Source organism: Lepidochelys kempii, chromosome 20 (assembly GCF_965140285.1).
Source record: "Lepidochelys kempii isolate rLepKem1 chromosome 20, rLepKem1.hap1, whole genome shotgun sequence".
NCBI classification, from domain to species: Eukaryota; Metazoa; Chordata; order Testudines; family Cheloniidae; genus Lepidochelys; species Lepidochelys kempii.
In genome coordinates this window covers 1,618,954-1,638,803 of record NC_136399.1, presented here as the reverse complement: position 1 = coordinate 1,638,803, position 19,850 = coordinate 1,618,954, and the positions used below count along the sequence as shown (strand labels likewise).

Genomic DNA, 19,850 nt, shown 5'->3' with positions numbered 1-19,850 from the left:
ACAGCACTCTCCTCCCACTCCTAGGGCTAGAACCCAGGAGTCCTGACGCCTGCTTTACTCACATGTCCCCTACCAGAGCTGGGAACAGAATCCAGAAATCCTGACTCCCAGCACCCCTGCCAACTGCTAGACACCGCTCTCCTCCCAGAGCTGGAAGTAGACCCCAGGAGACCAGGCTCACAGATCTCCACACCCCACCCCGGACTCATTTCATGGTGACGTGCCTGGTGTGTGTGTTTGTGGTGGGGGTAGTTTTCCTTTCAGGCCATGAACAAATTGGCGATTAATCCCGAGAAGCGGGGGCGTGGGGTTGTTATCAGACCAGTGTCCGCTCTGACCTCCGCTGGGCAGGAAGGGCAGAGCGCTGAGTAATGGAGAGTTTGGAGCAGCGCCCGCGGGAAAGCCCAGATCCTTCCTCCAAGCTGCCCTGGACAGCCAGGCCTCCCTGCTGCATGGAGACTGCTGAGGGTGGCACAGAGTCCCCGTGGCTGGCTCCAGCACCTTGTGGACACCCAACAATGTGCAGAGCCGCATGCGCAGCCCGAGGAGCCGGGGTTCGGCTAGTCCGTGCTGCCACCCTGATTGCTCTGAGAGGCTTTCCCTGTTTGCCCACCAGTTCCCAGATGCTGCAAAGACAGAGGGGGTTCCAGCTCCCTGATTCTTCCCCTGCCCCTCTCTGGGCTCAGTCAGGTACCCCTCCCTGGAGCGAGTCTGCAGAGCTACCCCTGGCAGCTGCAGACTACCACAGGCAGGCTGGCACTTAGCATCATCTGGTGGGCTGAAGGGCTCCCAGGGAAATGCCACCACACAGCACAGGAGTCCTGTCACCCAGGCACAGAGCTGGCTTTGCAGCTGTGACTAGTGCAGGGTCCCCTCCATGGTGGAGGGAAGCTGGGGGCGGGGGGCATGGCCAGGTTTGCAGGATGGAGAGCGAGCTGGGAGCTGCTGCGGCTGAGCAGGAGGTTGGGCCCAGGCAGCCTGTGCCCAGCTCACAGCTGGGGCTGTGTGGAGCCCCTTCCCAAAGGGGAGATCTGACAACGCCCAGCCCCAGCAAGAGCCCCGGGTGCAGAGGACATTCCAGGGTGTCTCAGGAGTAGGGCGCATGTTGAGGGCAGGAGGGGGTTGGCTGGGTTTCTGCTGCCTGCCAGCTATTCCCTGGATAGGGGGCTGGGGCAGCCAGTCCCAGGATCAGGAAGCTGAGGCATGGCACAGGGGGTCCTAAGCAGTGCCCAAGGGGACCCAGGCTCTGAACAAAGGAGCTTGCCCCTGGCTACCCCAGTGCCCAGCCAAGAGGACCTGACGTTCACCCAGGGAGCTGTGTTGCAATTTCCATGTTAAGCTTTTAGCCAGGTCGGGGCTGTCCAGCATTTCCTAACAACCTAGCCTGCTGGGCAGATGGCCCTCAATGCGGTGAGCCGAGCCGTGGGGTGGGGCTGGTGGGATTGTGGGACACAGCCGGGACCCCCAGGAGACAGCAACAGAGCCTGCTGCTTTATCTGTCCTGGCACTGCTAATCACAACACAAACCGACACGGTTACCCTGGCAGAACGTCCTACTGCAGCCCAGTCTCAGAGGGTTGGGGGTGAATCGGGGTGGGGGGCCCTGCCGATGCTGCCAATTCAAGTCTGCCCCAAAACATGACATTTTTAAAATATATTTCACACGATTCAAAGAAAAACATCCAATAGAAACAGCTGGTTTGAAAGGAATAACCAGCCTGCGTCCCCCACCTCCCTGGCAAATATTGCGACACGAAGACCGAGGGACAATGGTGGCCTCTGCGTATGGTTGTTTGTAGTTACAGCTGCCGCACCCTGCCCCTCCCGGGGTAGTTGGCTCTCAAGGGCAGGTGACGTGATTCTGAGCCAGGGCTGGGTCTTGCAAAACCGCCGGATGGCAGGGTTGGGCTGGAGACGGGAATGGGCTTTGGGGATGAGAGGCCAGGCAGAGTTCTCCCCACTCCTCTCCTGTCACTGCCCCATCTCTTCCTGCCCCCGACCAGCTCCCTCCCAAACTCCTCTGCACGTGATCCCACTCGGTGCTCCTGCCGTCTCAGCCCCCATCTATCCCTTACATCCATGTGCCCCCCATTTCACACCTTTTCCCCCCCAAGTTCTCATGTTCTCCCTCTCCGCTACCCTAGGCCTCTGCAGCCCCTCAGTCAACCTCCCGCTCCCCCTCAAGAGCCTGCATTGAGGTCACGAAAGGGCTACTATCAATTTTAGGAATCCAGTATTGTCAACGGACACATCTGTCTACTCAGGTTGGTGAGCCATCCGCAAATAGATCATCCAGACCCAGAGGGTTTCAGCTGGACACAAGAACGTCCGTACTGGGTCAGACCAATGGTCTATCTAGTTCACTGTCCTGTCCTCTGACGATGGCTGGTGCCAGATGCTTCAGAAGGAATGAACAGAACAGGCCACTTATTGAGAGATCCATCCTATCGTCCAGTCCCAGCGTGTGACAAACAGAGACTTAGGGACACCCCCAGTCTGCGTCCCTGACCATCGTGGCTAATAGCCATTGAATCTGAGTGACTTTGCCCCTTTGATTTCTCTCTTGCAGGACTGTGAAAAGCAGTGGTTACAAAACACTGTTTGGCTGATGCCAGAATCTGGTGAGGTGCTGGGTGCTGAGCACCATGGAATCAGCGCCTGGCGTTTGAGGGGTGTTGACCCCCCCCATGTGCTGAGTCACCTCCCCTTACTGCAGGGTGACCAGACGGCACCTGTGGAAAATCAGTACGGGGGGGCGGGGGGTAATAGGCTTCTGCATAAGAAAAAGTCCCGAATATTGGGACATCTGGTCACCCTGCCTTACGGCCACCCAACGGGACCCGCAATCCGAGAATTTCCAGCCGGGAGGGCGGCCAGGCCAGCCAGGGAGGGAGGGAATCTCCCTGATTTCACTGGAACTATTTTTCTGCATCACGATTTGGGGGGAGAAGTGGGAACCCTTGCAGGCCCGTTAATTGGCTGGCAATTAAGTCAGTTAACAGCCCTCCCCAACAGCTCAGCTGCTGCCCCAGGCTCTGCCCCGCGCACCCCTGCCCGGGCCCGTCCCCAGGCGGCTCCCACCCGGGAAGGTGAGGCGGGGGGGGTGTCCTTCTAAGGGGGGGACCTCTGCCATTGGCTACCGGGCAAGAGCCCCGCCTGTCTGATTGGTTAAGGGGAGACCCGCCTCTGCCTGTGAGTGGCTGGGTAAATGCTATATAAAGGCAGCGCCGGTCCTTCCTCCCCAGTCCCCACTACTGCAGGGCTGCGTCGGTCGGAGCCTGGGGCCGGCGCTGAGCCCCCTGCGCTGGAGCGGAGCCGGGACGCCCGCCCCGCCGCTCGCCATGCGGGAGAGGAGGAGCCCCCAGCCGGCTGTGGCCAGGTGTAAGCTGGTCCTGGTGGGGGACGTGCAGTGCGGGAAAACGGCCATGCTGCAGGTGCTGGCGAAAGACTGCTACCCCGAGGTGAGGGCGCGGCCCCGGGGGCTCCGCGCGGGGCCTCGGCCCGGGGCTGGTCGCCCTAGGCGCTTCCACCCCCGGCGAACGGTCCTGGCACGCCTTTGCCCAGCCTCCCTGAGCCGTGCTCGGGGCCCCTCCAGCGCCCCGGGCACCGCTTTCCTAGGGGCCCGCTGGGAGCCTGGCAGGGGGTCTCTGCCCGCTGCCTGTGGCCCCTGTCGGCATGGGGCAATTGGCGGCCGCTTCTCCGCAGGAGAGGCCGGTGCGGGGGGGGGGGTTAATATGGCTCCCCCTCCCCGCACTGCACAGCGTAGCCTGCCAGGCTCTGGCTGGCTGCTGGGCTAGTGCGAGGGGTGGCTCTCCGGGTGCCCGGGCAGCACCCCCCATTGCCCGGGCTGGGGGCTCTGGGGGCCCGGCGGTGACGGGTGCCCGCTCTCCATCGCAGACCTACGTGCCCACGGTGTTCGAGAACTACACGGCCTGCCTGGAGACGGAGGAGCAGCGCGTGGAGCTGAGCCTCTGGGACACCTCGGGTAAGGAGCCCCCTGGCTGGGCTGGCGGCGGCGGGGGGGGGGTCCCCTGCAGATCCAGCCCTGGCCCCCAAGCCTGGGATTCGTTGGGTTCTGTGCAGGGGGCTCCTGGTGCAGGGTGTGGGGAGCGCCCACTGCAGGGGAGCGTGTGAGGAATTGAACAGGGAGCTCTTGGGGGAGGGGGTCGGTTTAAGGCATGAGACCCCCTGTGGGTTGCTTTAATTCTTTCAGTACGGGGGGGGGCGCTACCATTGCAGGGGTGGGTTTGGATTTGCCTTGTGCAGCCCCCCCTCCCCCTGCAAATCCTGCCTAAAGCCAGCTGCAGCAGCTCACTCGGCCCCCTGTTGACACTCCCCACTGTGGGGATGGGCTTTCCCTGGCATCTCAACACTGGGGGCTTGTCTGGTGGGAGGGGGGACCATGTGCCAGCTCGGACTGACCCCCTCCAAAGACAGAATCCAAATACAGTTGGAGAAACAGCAGTAGGTCTAAGAACTGCTGTCCCCCAGACTGCTCCCATCTGCCCGGGTCCCATGGAGACCCCTGCCCAGGGGCCCTGTAGCCCAGCTCCCCAAGCCCCTGGTGACCCCAGGCAGAGGCAAACCGCAGCCCACTGGGGGCTCCTGGCTCTGAGGACAGGGTGTGCTCCTCCCCTCAGTGAATCGCTGCAGCTTCCCTGTGGTTGCGGGGGTGGGAGGCAGGGGTATTACTGGGGGAAATCCTAGGTCAGGAGGCTCCTGATTGTTCTCTGGGGGAAGGGGGGGACAAATCCCCTAAATAAGGGGGGCAGGGGGTGGTGTGGGAGTTGGGGTGGGGGAGCCTTGGCTGACTCTGGAGGTTGGGAGGCCTCATAGGGGAGCCCCTGCAGCAGGGATGCAGCCCCCTCCCTTGCTGCTGCAGTATCTCCCCCCCTCCAGAGGGGGGGTCCCAGTCTTGCTTGGATCCCCCTTGTTGCTATGGCGATGTTCTGGTGCAGGGAGCAGGGCTGTTTGCTATTCTGAGCACAGAGCGTCTGGGCTGCAAAGCCCTTGGATGCTGCTTCTGGGGGTGGGGGAGGGCACCGGGCCTTCCCTCCCCTGTGCCCATGGGGTGGAGGAAGCACCGGTGCCATCCTTCTCCCCAGGGGTACATGGCCCCCTCCCCACCAGCCTGCATTCTGCCACCCCCGGCTCCCTGACACTGCTCGCTCTGGGGGGGGGAGGCGGCTGGTTATATAAACAGCTCCTGGACGCTTGGATCAGAGGAGCCTAGGATGCTGGGGTGGGGGAGAACTGGGGGCTGCAAGGGCCCTGGCTGCACAGCTGTATTCAGTGGGGGAGTCAGTCCCCCCCAGCTTCATATGTGGGGGGTAGGGAGGTGTGAGCGGACCAGGCAGCGCCCCCTGCCTGGGAGGGTCCTGCTCCCCCCATGGGACAGACCATGGGTGCTGGTGGATCCTTGATCACTGCAGCTTCCCCCTCCTGGCTCAGCGCCGGGTGAGGGGGTGACATGGACTCACCTGTGACCCCCTCCCACAGGGTCCCCATACTACGACAATGTACGCCCCCTCTGCTACAGTGACTCGGACGCCGTCCTGCTCTGCTTCGATGTGGGCCGTCCCGAGACCATGGACAGTGCCCTGAAGAAGGTGAGGACCCCCCACATCCCCTGCCTCTCCCTCTCCCCCATGACAGAACTGACCCCTGTGTAAAGCAGGGGGGGCCCGGGGGCAGCCAGCCCCCAGGCAGGGATGGGGTGTTGTGCTCCCAGCCAGGGGTGAAGAGAGCTGGTTACAAGACAAGGCACTGGCCCCTCATTGGCTCCTCCATGCGCCGGGCTGCACCACCAGGGTGGTCTGAGGGTCCTTCAGTGCAGGGCAGTTGGACACCATCCCCGGCCCCCTGGGGTCTCTGCACCCTGCTGGCCTCTGAGGCCCAGACACCCTGGGGTCTCTGATTGCAGGGGTAGGGTATTTTATAATGGGAGGGCTGGGCCCCTCTCATGAGGAGCCAAACACTCCTGTGCCCCCTGACCTGCTCTACAGCTGTGGGGGGGACAGAGGTTAACCCTTAGGGGTGAGCCCTTGATTTCCTTCTCCAAGACTTTCTGCTTGGCTTAAACACTTGGGGGGAGCCTCTTCTGCCCCACTGGCCAAGAGCAGTGTGCCCATGCCGCTCCCCTGGGCATCAGTGCTGCATGTCGTCCTGCTCCTTCCACTTCTGGTTGTGCTAGGGCAGGGTGGGGGGATGACCCTGGGTTTTAAACCCGGGGTGGGGGGGAATGGTTCTTTAAACCCCTTTGCCTTTTGTATAAAGGCTCAGACCTGGTGGTACTACCCAAAATGGACACCCTCCCCAGCCCAGTCATTCCTGGCTCCCCATCCTGTGCTCAGGCCTAATCCTGAGGGGGGAGGGGAGGTAGCTCTGACAGGGTGTTGGCTGCAGGGTCCAGCCATGGGGTGAGGATCCCACTGGGCTGAGCTGTGCTGTCACCAGGCCAGGGTGGCACTGTGGGACCCACACCCTTCCAGTGACAGGCACCCAGAGGGGCAGGGCAGCTGATAAGCCCTGTGGGCAGCAGCCAAGTCACCCCAGGGGACTCCCCTGCAGGCTCTAAGCCCAGTGATGTCAGCTCTAGGCGCCTGACTCACCCCAAGTTTCTCTACGCAGTGGAAGACAGAAATCCTGGACTACTGCCCCAGCACCCGTGTGCTGCTGATTGGCTGCAAGACGGATCTGCGGACTGACCTGAGCACCCTGATGGAGCTGTCCCACCAGAAGCAGGTGCCCATCTCCTATGAGCAGGTGAGTGGGCTCAGCTAGTCCCATCCTGTCCCCCGGCCAGGGATCCGCACAACCACAGTGCAGCCTGGGGGTGTCCCAGGGTCCAGTTCTGATCCATCCCCAGAGGGGCTGGCTTTCTGGTTCCAGCATGGCTGAAGCTCTGAACCAGTAACTCAGCTGAGCCTCAAATCCACCTGGGATGTGAGCCTAGCCAGCAGCTGCAGGCCTCAGTGCCCGGCTCCATCTGATGGCACTTTCCTTGGCTGGCTTACAGGGCTGCGCTGTGGCCAAGCAGTTGGGAGCAGAGAACTACCTGGAGTGCTCAGCCTTCACGTCGGAGAAGAGCGTGCACAGCATCTTCCGGACAGCATCCACCATCTGCCTGAGCAAGGCCAGCCCCCCGCCCCCCAAGAGCCCTGGGCGCAGCCTCTCCAAGAGACTCCTGCACCTGCCCAGCCGCTCCGAACTCATCTCTTCCACCTTCAAGAAGGAGAAGGCTAAAAGCTGCTCAATCATGTGAAGGGGCCAGGCCCCAGGGCAGGGACGGACGGACCGAACCCCCGACTCTTGCCTCTGGATGTTCTCGTGCCGATGCTGTGGAGGGGCTGCCTGAAGGCCCAGGCCAGATGGGAGGAGGGTGACACCTTGGCCCACAGAGAGGCCTTCAGTTCCCGACTGGCCTCAGCATCCCTGGGATCATCCCTTCACCATCCCAGCGCTTCGCACGCAGACTTGGCACATCTTCTCCGAGGAAGAGATGGAGGCGGGGTGACGAGAGGGCCCTCGGGCATCTCGCTGCAGAAGGACCTTGGCAAGCAGCTGCTCTCAACGACACCACCCCCCCACCCCTGGAGTCAGGAGGCCCCATCAGCAGGACCCATCCATTTAGTTGAATGCCCACGGGGTGTCTGGCTGCAACCCATCCCCTCCATCTGCTGCTTGTCTCCAGAGCTGGCTGCTTCCAACCTTGCCATTATCTGCCTCCCAGCGCGGGGGCAGCTCTGCCTTCGCCTGTCTCAGTGGGAAGGAGGCAACTGGTTTATAGACTTGTCTTGGGGGGTGCAACTGTTCAATGTTCAGTGTTATTAAAAAGCTTATTTATTATGGAGACTAGAATGGCTCAGCCATGTGGCAGGGGCTGCTGTGGTGTCTGTGAAACATCAGGTTGAAAACACCCCCCTCCCCCCACCACACACCTGGTACAACTAATGATTTGGCCCCAGAGGTGCCATCTCCTGCCACAGACAGGGTTGCTAAGGTGGGGAGGGACTTGCCCCAGCATGTGGGCAGACCAACAGAGCTAGGAGCAGAACCCAGGAGTCCTGGCTCCTAGCCTCTTGCTAACCACTAGTCCCTACTGTGGGGATCCAGGGGCCTTTGACGAGCAGCCCTCTCCCTCCAGAGCCACGTTACCTCCAGCAGGGCCACGGTGACACCCAGTTCCTGGCTCTACCTGGGTGAGCAAGCACAGAGCTGCATCTGGCTGGATACTCAGCCCCTGGCTGACACCCCGGGCAGCAAATGAGTCATGCTCCCAGCAGTGGGAGTCTTGAGGCAAAGTCCAGCCCCAACAGTAGGGGTAGGACAGGCCAGATCCCTGGGGGCCTGAGCAGTGGGTGCGGTACCCCCTTGGGGCAGAGACAAGATGAGACCTGGCTTCAAGGAAAGTGCAGGAGCCTGGTGCTGCACACAGCACCCTTGCTTCCCGCTCTCCTGCAGGGGCATCCCAGGAGGGCTGGGGCTGGGATGAATTTCAAGGGGTGGAGCGCGTTTCAAGCCCTGTTACCTGCTGGGGGGAGTATGCTGGCCGCAGGGCCCTCTCCTGAGCTGGGCTGAGCTCGCCTCTCGGTAGCGGAGGAGCAGGAGGGGATGTGATCACCCTGTAGGGAGCCACAGGGCCCAAAAGGGTTTGTTTGCCTGGCCCGGGGCAGAGCTGGGTGTGAGGGCACCAAGCTAAAGCTGGGCCCTTCCCCCTAGAAGGGGGGCGTCTTGGCATCTTTGGGCACTGCCTAGGGCTGCAGTGATGGGCGTTCTCTGGCCTTGGGGGATGGGGGTCAGATGAGATTATCTATGTGGCTCAGGTGAGGAGGGCAGGCCCCACCCAGGCGGTCCTGGAAGGCCTCCCCCAAAGGAAGAGCTCTGTGGAAGTGCCTGGCTGTGGAGGGGGGCGCGCAGGGGCTAGCGGGTTCCAGTCAGGCCAAGGGGGCAGCTAGGCAAGGCCAGCTGGGGCTTGCAGCAGCAGCTCCTCCTGGGGCATAGACTGGAGGGAGGTTGGGTTAGCCACGGCGGCCTGCCCCCTCAGCCCGGCAAGCCTTTGGGTCTGAGGGATGGAGGGTGTGCTGGGGAGCTGGGCGCATCCGGCCCTAGGAAGGGCCCTATGGCCCCTGGAGCTGAGACTGTGGGTGGCTAATGGATGGAGGGGCAGGGGAGCCCCTCCTTAGCCCAGCTCGAGGGTGGGGGCTGCTGTTGAGGCTCTGAACCACAGGCCCATGTTGGGCCAGGAGCCAGGGGTTGCCCCTCCGTGGTCAAGCTCTGGGGCTGCAGAACCGGCTGGCTCAAGAGAGGGCTGGGAGCCCAACCCTGGCCTGGCTGGGGGAGGGGCTTGAGGGGGCTGCCCCAGCTCCGGCCACCGTGTTGGGGAGCGTCCCGAGCGCCCAGGCGGGGAAAGGGCTCGGTGCCTCCCACAGGGCCCAGCAGCGGGGAGCCGAACCCACGGAGGCCGATTGGCTGCGGCAGAGCTGGGGGCGGGGGCAGCAGTGAGGGAGGAGGCAGCAGGGCAGGTGGGGACAGCAGTGGGGCTGGGGCAGTAGGGCAGGCTGGGGGCAGCAGTGCGGGAGGAGGCAGCAGGGCAGGCTGGGGGCAGCATTGGGGGAGGGGGCAGCAGTGGGGCTGGGGCAGTAGGGCAGGCTGGGGGCAGCAGTGCGGGAGGAGGCAGCAGGGCAGGCTGGGGGCAGCAGTGGGGCTGGGGGGGCGGGGGCAGCAGGGCAGGCTGGGGGCAGCAGTGGGGGAGGAGGCAGCAGGGCAGGTGGGGGCAGCAGTAGGGCAGGAGGAGGCAGCAGGGCAGGCTGGGGGCAGCAGTGGGGCTGGGGGGGCGGGGGCAGCAGGGCAGGCTGGGGGCAGCAGTGGGGGAGGAGGCAGCAGGGCAGGTGGGGGCAGCAGTAGGGCAGGAGGAGGCAGCAGGGCAGGCTGGGGGCAGCAGTGGGGGAGGAGGCAGCAGGGCAGGCTGGGGGCACCAGTGGGGGCGGGGGCAGCAGGGGGGCCGGGGGGGCTGGGGGCAGCAGTGGGGCGGGGGGCAGGCTGGGGGCAGCAGTGGGGGTGGGGGTAGCAGGGCAGGCTGGGGGCAGCAGTGGGGGCGGGGGCAGCAGGGGGCAGCAGTGGGGGCGGGGGTAGCAGGGCAGGCTGGGGGCAGCAGGGGAAGGAGGCAGCAGTGGGGGAGCAGGGCAGACTGGGGGCAGCAGTGGGGCTGGGGGGGCAGCAGGGCAGGCTGGGGGCAGCAGTGGGGGAGGAGGCAGCAGGGCAGGCTGGGGGCAGCAGTGGGGGTGGGGGTAGCAGTGCGGGAGCAGGGCAGGCTGGGGGCAGCAGTGGAGCTGGGGGGGGCAGCAGGGCAGGCTGGGGGCAGCAGTGGGCTGGGCAGTAGGAGGCGCTGTCTCGGACTCAGCCCCTGGAGGACGGGCGGGAACTACATTTCCCAGCATTCCAGCGGCGCGCCGCGCGGTGCCTGCTGGGAGCTGTGGTTGCGGCGGGGAAGCTCCGGCTGCCGGCCGGGACGGCCCGGACTCGCGTTCCCGGCATGCCGCGCGGCACCTCCGCCGCTCCGCGCAGGGCCCGGCGCGAGTCGCTAAGATGGCGGCTGCTGCGCAGGGGCTGTGAGGCCTAGTAGGATCCGGGAGGTGAGGGGGGCTCGGACTCCGGGGTTCTCAACCGGGGCGGGGGCGGGGGCGGGGGGGAGCCCGGACTCCGGGGTTCTCTCCCGGGGCGGGGGCGGGGGGGAGCCCGGACTCCGGGGTTCTCTCCCGGGGCGGGGGAGGGGGGGAGCCCGGACTCCGGGGTTCTCTCCCGGGGCGGGGGGGTTAACCCAGAATTAAAAGGGTCCACGCCCCGTGACCCGCCAAGGCCCCCCACTGCTCTGCCCAGCCCATAACATGGAGAGACCCTGGGCCCGTTCCCAGCCCCCCCCGCCCTGGGGCCAGCCCCCCATGCTGTGCCGCGTGTGAGTCTTGCCGGGGGGGCGGTGCTAGGCCTGAGGAGCCCAGGGGAGGTGGGTCCGAGCCAGGGGCTGGTCCCCCCCACTGCTAAGAGCTCTCCCTGCCCCGTCAGATGGCTGGGGAAGTGCCCGACAAGAAGGAGCGGGACCTGTCGCCCCCCAAGGAGGAGAGGAAACGCTCGCGCTCCCCGGACCGGGATCGCGACCGGAAGAGCTCCCCGTCCAAGGAGAGGAAGCGGCACCGGTCCCGGGAGAGGAGGCGGGGCAGCCGGTCCAGATCCCGCTCCAGGTCCAAGTCAGCAGAGAGGTGACAACCCCTGGGTGGGGCGGGGCGGGGGGGCATGCGGTCGCACCAGAAGGGGGTGCGGGGGGAAGGTGCAGGGTTTGCGGGAGGGGCTGGGGCTCTTTGTGGCTCTGATTTGGAGGAGGTTTGGGGGGGCTGCTGAGGAGGGGGTGGGGGGCTGCTCGTGGAGTTAGGCTGGGCTGTAACCGATTCCTGGGGCTCTGCCCTTGCAGGGACCGGAGACACAAAGAGCGTGAGCGCGAGCGGAATAAGAAGGATCGCGAGCGGGAGAAAGATGGACACCGGCGAGACAAGGACAGGAAACGCTCCAGGTAAATCCTCGTGCCCCCACTCCTCCTGCCAACGCCTGCGGTGTCACGGGAGTGTCTCTGGGAGTGCAGCCACCTCTGGGGCTCAGCACCATACAGCAGCACGGCACAGGCGTCTCTGTGTGTCCGGTTAAACCGGAAATGAGCAGAGTCCAATGGACCCTGCTGGGCTGAAGGGGGACGTTGGGGTTCTTGCTGTCACGCTGTGGAGCCTGTAACAAGGGTGAGTGGGGAAGGGCTCTGGTGTCCCTTCTCCTCCATGAGCAGCGTGATGGCTTCTGCCCCTGAGGTGGGGCGCTGATCAAGGTCCCCTACTGAGCCAGCAGCCCCACTTCCTGCTGCGTCTGGGCTTTGCCTGGCTATGGCCTGCTCTCAAAGGCTGGAGCTGGCCGGAGCTTGCTCAGCTGAGAGCCCAGCCCGAGTGGTCCTGCACCAGGAGGAAGCTGGGTGGTTTCCCAGGCCGTTTCAGAGTAAGGGGAAGCCATGGGGCCTCGTCTGTTCCTAGAGCCCTTGCCGTGATTGCCGAGTGTGGGACCAGGATCAGTGGGCTAATGGCCTCCAGCCCCACCGGATGCGGGGCAATGGAGGTGTCAAGCCGGGGTTGGGGGAGAGTTTGGTCGGGGGTGGAGCTAGAAGCGTGTCTCATGTCCATTTTTTCTCTCACTCAGAAGCTTGTCCCCGAGCCGAGGCAAAGACTCCAAATCACGGAGGGAGCGAGACTCACGGAGGGGGGAGGAGGAGGAGGACGTGGCGTTGAAGAAGGAGAAGGTGGGAGTGGGGGTGGGAAGGCAGGTAGAGCTCTGCCCGCCCCCCAAAGGGCTGAGGGGCCACAGGAGCTGTGCTGGGTGGTGGTGGTGGCTATCTGCCGGGGCTGGCTCCTTGCAGCGGGCAGGTGGCCCCCGCTCCTGCGCCTCGTTGGTCCTGATGTGCAGCCTCTGCGCTCTCCCTGTGTGCCTCCCCTGTGTCCCTCCCCTGGTCTCAGGCACAGTGACACCCCCCCACGGTAACAGTTGGGGCCCTCCCTCAAGCCTGGCTATTCCGTCCCTGTCCCCCAAGCGTTTCTGCTTTGGAGCCCAGGGCTGAGCATGGATCCCGGACAGGTCTCCCCAGAGACCCCGGGGGGCTACCCCCCAGAGACCCCGGGGGGCTACCCCTCTGTGGGTTGGGAGGTGTGTTCCCTGCACGAGCAGCCATAAGATTGATTCCCCGTCCCATCGCAGCCTCATGTCTGGCTCAGTCTCCTGGTATCTCGGATGGGCACGGTGCGTTCCAGGTTGGTGCAGGAACCCCCAAGCACTTAGACACTCCAGGGGTTTGCTTGCTGCCTCCCCCCCCGGCACAGCTTGGGGCAGCTGGGCTGAAGGGTGTGCCAGCGATCCTGGATGGGGACGGGGCAGGACGGGGGTTGGCTCTGGGGATGTTAACACCCTGTGTTTCCAGGCCCAGCCTCTGTCTCTGGAGGAGCTGCTGGCCAAGAAGAAAGCTGAAGAGGAGGCCGAGGCCAAGGTGAGAATATGTCCCCACCCCCACCCTAATTGTAGGGGCATCTTCCCCTCCCCCCACTGCTGTGGTGGGGCAGATGTGGCCCCCTTTCCCCTCTGGGTCCAGAGGCGGTTCGGGCACCAAGCAGTTAGTTCTCAGGCTGATTCCTGGTGGGTCTATTGCCCCCCAAAGTTGGCTGTGATGCCCCTGGGCTGGCAGCCTCACCAGAGCGGGCCAAAGGGTCCAAAGCCGCTCCTCTCCCCGCCCCCCTTCCAAGGCAGGCTGTGTGGGTGCTGGCCTATGCTGCCCTGGCTCTGGGGACAGGCCTGGTGCCATGCTCACTGCCCCCTCTGCCCTCCAGCCCAAGTTCCTGTCCAAGGCCGAGCGGGAGGCCGAGGCGCTGAAGCGGCGGCAGCAGGAGGTGGAGGAGCGGCAGAGGCTGCTGGAGGATGAGAGGAAGAAGAGGAAGCAGTTTCAGGATCTAGGGAGGAAGATGCTGGGTAAGTTCCCCTCTCCCCCAGGGTGCTCTGGGTGGCCCTCCTGCTGGGGGTGAGGCTGGGAAGGAGCACCCTTCCCCCTCCCCGGGTGTGTGATGTCCTGTGTCTGCCCCCCCTCCAGAGGACCCCCAGGAGCGCGAGCGCAGGGAGCGTCGGGAACGCATGGAGCGGGAGACCAATGGCAACGAGGATGAGGAGGGGAGACAGAAAATCCGTGAGGAGAAGGACAAGAGCAAGGAGCTGCACGCCATCAAGGTACCCGCCATGCCAGGGGCTCCTTGGGAGTCACAGCGCTGCCCCCACCCACTCAGGACTCGAGGGCCTGACAGTGCAGGAAGAAGGGTCTGGGGCCAGAATGGGGGTTGGGGGGCCAGGACTCCTGGGTTCTATCCTGGCCCTGGGAAGCTAGTGGTTATAGCAAGGGGTGAGGCTGGGATTCAGGACTCCTGAGGTCAGAGAGAATCCAGAGGGAAGGGAACCCAGATCAGTCCCTCCCCTTTTACAGGCCTCATTTTCCATGGGTTCAGTGGGACTGAGCCTCTTTTCTGGGGTAGGGCTGGGCTGGGGGCTGAGCTGGTGGGGCTGACGGCTGGGCTCCCCTCACAGGAGCGGTACCTGGGCGGGATCAAGAAGCGCAGACGCACCCGGCACTTGAATGACCGAAAGTTCGTCTTTGAATGGGACGCGTCAGAGGACACGTCCATCGACTACAACCCACTGTGAGTAGTGCGGGGCAGGGCAGATCGGACGATCGCTGCTGGATTGTGGCCCCCCTGCAGACTGGGGTCTGTAGGAGGCAGGAAGGGAGATGGAAGCACACAGAGGCTGTCTATACAGGGGTGGGGGGAAATATCTAGCGTTGCTGGGATGGGGGGGTAGTTAAATAGAGCAGGGAAGGCAAAGAGGCAGGACTCCTGGGTTCTTTTATCCATTCTGGGAGGGGAGTGGGATCTAGTGGTTGGAGTTGGGGGGGGTCAGAACTCCTGGGTCCAGGAGGGGAGTCAGGCTAGTGGTTAGCGCAGGGCACGGGAGAGTGTGGGAGTCAGGACGCAGCAGTCCCAGGGAGGGGGAACTCCCTGCCCCTGAGGGGTGTGAAATAGCAGGTTGGCTAGCTGCACTGTGGTAATGGGGACTAAGCCTGCTCTGAGGGGCGCCCCCGTCTGCCAGGGGGCACTGAGGGGGGCACACTGCGCTGAGATCTGCCAGGAGGTCCTGTGCCAGCAGGCTAGTTCTTCTCCCACAGGTACAAGGAGCGGCACCAGGTACAGCTGCTGGGCAGGGGCTTCATTGCCGGCATCGACCTGAAGCAGCAGAAGCGGGAGCAGTCACGCTTCTACGGGGACCTGATGGAGAAGAGGCGGACACTGGAGGAGAAGGAGCAGGAGGAGTGAGTGACCCACTGTGGGGTCAGGTTTGGGGGCCAGGATGCCAACACCTGCACACATGGCTTGGCTGGGGCTGGGTTACCCCTTCTCAGAATTGGCCATTGCTGGGCCGGAGATCCTGGGCTGGGTAGGTGCAGGGATGGGTTAGGGTTGTGCAGGGAAGGCTTGGGATGCTGGGATGCGGAGCCTCTGTGGGTCTTAGGGTGGCCCAGTGCATGCTGGGACGTGTAGTCTCTGGGCTGGTTGGCAGAGTTTGGGTGAGACCTGAGCTGCTCCCCTCCCTGGTGCCAGGGCCCGGCTGCGCAAGCTGCGGAAGAAGGAGGCCAAGCAGCGCTGGGATGATCGGCACTGGTCCCAGAAGAAACTGGACGAGATGACGGACAGGGACTGGCGTATCTTCCGTGAGGACTACAGCATCACCACCAAGGGGGGCAAGATTCCCAACCCCATCCGCTCCTGGAAGGACTCCTCCCTGCCCCCGCACATCCTGGAGGTGATAGACAAGTGTGGCTACAAGGTGAGAGCCGGGGCCTGCCCCGCAACCTCCTGGGTCAAGTGGTGACTGGCCCTTTGTTGATGGGGATCCAGATCTGAACTAGGCTCTTGTGGGTGCTCGGCCTGGTGGTGGGGGCTGGGTCCGGACCTAGGACTCTAGTCTCTGGTTGGGGCAGGGGGGAGTGCAAACAGGGAGCCAGGACTCCTGTGTTCAGTTCCAGCCCTCTGATCTCTCCTTGGTGAAGCCAGACTTGGGCACAGGGGTCCTTCTCCGTCCTAAGCGTCTCTGTTCTCCATCCATCCAGGAGCCCACCCCCATCCAGCGCCAGGCTATCCCCATTGGCCTGCAGAACCGCGACATCATCGGCGTGGCTGAGACCGGCAGCGGCAAGACGGCTGCCTTCCTGATCCCACTGCTGGTGTGGATTACGACACTGCCCAAGATCGACAGGTGAGGCCGACTGGCTGCTCTGCCTTCCCCAAACAGGGGAGGAGTGGCTGGCCCTGGTACACCAGGGGCCTGGGGGACAAGAGGGGCTTCCCAGGGTGTGGGAAAGGTTGGCTCATGGGGGGAATGGTCCCACATGTGCTCCGTCGCCTGCAGGATCGAGGAGTCGGACCAGGGCCCCTACGCCATCATCCTGGCCCCGACCCGTGAGCTGGCCCAGCAGATTGAGGAGGAGACCATCAAGTTTGGGAAGCCTCTGGGTATCCGCACAGTGGCTGTAATCGGGGGCATCTCCCGGGAGGACCAGGGCTTCCGGCTGCGCATGGGCTGTGAGGTGAGTCCCGAGGCTGCGGGGGGCGAGGGGCTGGGCTCTGCGGGCTCTGACCCTCCTGCCGCCCCCTGCAGATCGTCATCGCCACGCCCGGGCGGCTCATTGATGTGCTGGAGAACCGCTACTTGGTGCTGAGCCGCTGCACCTACGTGGTGCTGGACGAGGCGGACCGGATGATCGACATGGGCTTCGAGCCTGACGTGCAGAAGATCCTGGAGCACATGCCTGTCACCAACCAGAAGCCCGATACCGATGAGGCCGAGGACCCCGAGAAGATGCTGGCCAACTTCGAGTCGGGCAAGCACAAGTACAGACAGGTCAGCAGGGCTTGGACGCTGCAGCCAAGCACAAGCCCCAGGGAGGCTGGGGCCAAGGGGAGGGGGACAGACATGGGGCTGGGAGCCAGCTGCGGGGGGTGAGGTCCTGGGCCCCAAGTGGATGCTGTGTGAGCACAGACAGGCCAGTCGAGGGGCAATTCAGCCCTTTCTCCCCTGAGTCCCAGTGTGTCCTGGACCTGCCCAGCTGGGTCCCATACCCCTCACTGCCCAGGACCGGCCTGCAGGGAGGGGCGGCAGGGGAGCCCCCGGAAGCTGCTGCACTCACGGGCCCTCTCTTGCAGACTGTGATGTTCACGGCCACCATGCCCCCGGCGGTGGAGCGCCTGGCCCGCAGCTACCTGCGCCGCCCTGCCGTGGTCTACATCGGCTCAGCCGGCAAGCCACACGAACGCGTGGAGCAGAAGGTCTTCCTCATGTCCGAGGGGGAGAAGAGGTAGGAGGGTGGGGGCTCTTGCTGGAGCTGGGCTGCAGGGGCGGGCAGGGCAGGGCGTTGGGGTTCCTACGGGGGGCTGTCTGGCAGGGTCTGTCCTGGAGCACGGTGAAGAAATGGACGGCACTTTGGAGGGCAGCCTGGTGAGGCTTGGGAGGACTGTGGGGGCCTGAGCTTGTCCTGCCTGCTGACACCCCCCTCTCTGCCCCTCCCCAACAGGAAGAAGTTGCTGGCCATCCTGGAGCAGGGCTTCGACCCACCCATCATCATCTTCGTCAACCAGAAGAAGGGCTGCGACGTGCTGGCTAAGTCCCTGGAGAAGATGGGGGTATGTGCCAGCCCCTGAGAAGTGTCCATGTCGGCCCTGTGGGGCCAGGGCCGGGCTAAGCGGCTCTAGGGCCCCCTAGAGCCCCAAGTCCCAGCCCCTGCCCGTCTGGCAGAGCCCAGTGCTGCTCTGTGGGAAAACAGGGGTCACAGCGCCATGGGGCAGTGGATGGCAGGGGCTGGGTACGCAGCTGCTGCCGCTGTGCCAGCCCGTGGGCAGGAGGTGGCAGCACTGACTTGGGTTCAGTGGGGTGGGGTCAGGTCGACCCAGGTGATACTGGGTTTGGGTCAGAACCCAAAACTCGGCCTGACCAGCCCTCTATGGCCCGGGTTCCTGCTGCTGGCGCTTGGCCAGGTCGCCTTGAACTGGCAGCGAGTTACTGCCACCCCGTGGGAGGATCCTGCTCTGCAGCCCTCGGGTCGGAGCCCCGTCCAGCCCGCAGGGGCGCCTCCCGCATCCCTCTGCTGAGCCACAGGTGCCAGGGTCTGCCTCGGTGGCCTGGGGCCTGTGTGGGGGAAGGGTGCCCATTCCACATCCAGCCCCTTCCTCCTCTCCCCCACTGCCCGGCGGGCGGGCGGGCTGTGGAAGAGACGTCTGCAGGGCAGCGCGATCAGCTGGCAGGCTCCAAGCCTGGGGGCTGTTGGGTGCACGCTGACGGGTACCGTGTGATCCACCCCGTCTCCCAGGCTCTCCAGCTCTTCTGGAGCCTGCTGGTGAATTCTTCCATCCCTCCCGTTGGCCCCGTGCTGAGCTGTGGGCAGCCCTGCGGTCAGTTCCTGCCCCAGCCCTGCACTATGGTCTTCCCTCTCCCCCCCCCCCCCCCCCGCAGTACAACGCCTGCACCCTGCACGGTGGCAAAGGCCAGGAGCAGCGAGAATTCGCCCTTTCCAACCTGAAGGCCGGTGCCAAGGACATTCTGGTGGCCACGGACGTGGCTGGGCGCGGTATCGACATCCAGGACGTCTCCATGGTGGTGAACTACGACATGGCCAAGAACATCGAAGGTGAGTCCTGGCCTCGGGGACAGGGCGGTCCTTGAGGGAGGCTTCCCCTTGCCCCGCTGTGCAGACCCCTCTCTCCCCAGCTAAGCACAGTCGACCTGACTCAGCACTTCGATGGGCAATGGCCAGGGAGCTGCAGGGGGTGGGGGGCTCAGTGAGGGCTTTCCCCTCGCACCCAATGGTAGGGGCGCTCTGCTGCTGCACGCACCAGCTTTCAGAGGTGACAAACCAGAGGGTCGTTAAAGATCCCAGGGCAATTGATTAATCCTGACACCCTGCCTGAATTCCAGTGTGGGTGATCCTGTTCTGTCTTCCTAAAATCCTCCTCCCCCCGCCCCCGTGGCTGTGCTGCTATGGCCCACCCCAGAGGTGGCTGCATTTCAGTAGCAGGTGAGCAAGCTCTGTTTAATCAGCAGCCAAGCCCCACCCCAGAGGTGGCTGCATTTCAGTGGCAAATCACCATCTGACCGTGGTGCTTCTCTGCAGATTACATCCACCGTATTGGCCGTACGGGCCGAGCCGGCAAGAGTGGAGTGGCCATCACCTTCCTGACCAAGGAGGACTCCACGGTCTTCTACGACCTGAAGCAAGCCATCCTGGAGAGCCCGGTGTCGTCATGTCCCCCGGAGCTGGCCAACCACCCCGATGCCCAGCACAAGCCGGGCACCATCCTCACCAAGAAGAGACGGGAGGAGACCATCTTTGCGTGAGTCCCAGGGAGCCGCGGGACTTCGACAGCTGGGACCTGGCTGCCCAGTTTCCATCTACTGCCAGCCAGCAGACTTGGGGCACCAGGGGCTGCCTGGCCTTTGTAACCAGCCTCCCCCTTCAGCGGGGAGCTCTGCAGGTCGTCTGTGACCCCCAGCCCCTGGGTCGAAGCGGGACGGATGGAGGAAGAGCCCCTCTTTGGGGCAGCAACTCTGTCCCTGCATTCCCAGGCCTGAGCTTTAAACGGAGCCTGGAGCCCGAGCCAGGCCCCTCGTGCTGGGTCCTGGGGCTTCGCCGTCGGCAGCACTTGCCAGGAGAACCCCTGGGACCAAACTAGACCGGCTCTACTCCGGTCCCCTGCGGGGTGGGGCTCTGCCTGGCTCCTGATCCGGACCAAATCCGCGCACGGGACACACCTGACTCCCAGGAAGTGTCAGGGGCTGGATTCGCCCCCCTGCCCCGGGATCCCTGTGCAGCCACCAGCCAGCTCCTCCCTCCAGCTGTAGCCTCGACTCTCCCTATTTGCAGACTGGCTCCCCCCAGGGGCGACCCTGGCCCTGAGGGGGCAGAGCCCTCCACCCACTGGTTTTAAGGGGGTAAGACAAACCCTTTCCCCTGGATATGTGGACAGCGGAGTTGGGGAGCAGTGTGTGATCTGGCCCCTACCAGCTCCCAGGAGCTTCTGCTGGCACCTGTTGTCCTTTGGGGTGGAGTTGTTTTTTTTTTGGGCGGGGGGGGGGCGTTTTCCTGTGTGCCCATCAGCTGATGGGATGTGGCGGTTGGGCCCTTTTTTATGTATAAATTCTTGTTGAATCTGAAGTGAAAAGCAGGAATAAAGCTGCCGAGACGA

The 19,850-nt window shown here is 64.1% G+C and overlaps 2 protein-coding genes across 2 annotated transcripts; both read left to right on the top strand.

The window, feature by feature from the left end:
* Nucleotides 1–3,252: 3,252 nt before the first annotated feature.
* On the top strand, nt 3,253–7,852 carry RND1 (Rho family GTPase 1). Its single transcript, XM_073318808.2, has 5 exons — nt 3,253–3,461; nt 3,898–3,985; nt 5,500–5,609; nt 6,631–6,765; nt 7,019–7,852. Exons 1-5 carry the CDS (start codon nt 3,342–3,344, stop codon nt 7,262–7,264), a joined length of 699 nt encoding a protein of 232 aa, XP_073174909.1. The 5' UTR covers nt 3,253–3,341; the 3' UTR covers nt 7,265–7,852.
* A 2,676-nt stretch (nt 7,853–10,528) lies between these two features.
* On the top strand, nt 10,529–19,850 carry DDX23 (DEAD-box helicase 23). The gene is made up of 17 exons (XM_073318285.1): nt 10,529–10,634; nt 11,062–11,255; nt 11,465–11,563; nt 12,229–12,328; nt 13,001–13,066; nt 13,404–13,542; nt 13,661–13,794; nt 14,146–14,258; nt 14,783–14,926; nt 15,216–15,441; nt 15,725–15,870; nt 16,024–16,201; nt 16,273–16,515; nt 16,818–16,969; nt 17,186–17,294; nt 18,121–18,295; nt 18,779–19,850. The coding sequence occupies exons 2-17, from the start codon at nt 11,062–11,064 to the stop codon at nt 19,000–19,002; spliced, it is 2,442 nt and encodes an 813-aa protein (XP_073174386.1). The 5' UTR covers nt 10,529–10,634; the 3' UTR covers nt 19,003–19,850.

Bases quoted from the DNA above. Each gene is read 5' to 3' on its own strand.
- RND1 (XM_073318808.2), top strand. From the start codon at position 3,342: ATGCGGGAGAGGAGGAGCCCCCAGCCGGCTGTGGCCAGGTGTAAGCTG. The intron at 3,462-3,897 runs GTGAGGGCGCGG...TCTCCATCGCAG, and splicing joins CGAAAGACTGCTACCCCGAG to ACCTACGTGCCCACGGTGTT. The intron at 5,610-6,630 runs GTGAGGACCCCC...TTCTCTACGCAG, and splicing joins TGGACAGTGCCCTGAAGAAG to TGGAAGACAGAAATCCTGGA.
- DDX23 (XM_073318285.1), top strand. From the start codon at position 11,062: ATGGCTGGGGAAGTGCCCGACAAGAAGGAGCGGGACCTGTCGCCCCCC. The intron at 15,442-15,724 runs GTGAGAGCCGGG...CCATCCATCCAG, and splicing joins TAGACAAGTGTGGCTACAAG to GAGCCCACCCCCATCCAGCG. The intron at 17,295-18,120 runs GTATGTGCCAGC...CCCCCCCCGCAG, and splicing joins AGTCCCTGGAGAAGATGGGG to TACAACGCCTGCACCCTGCA.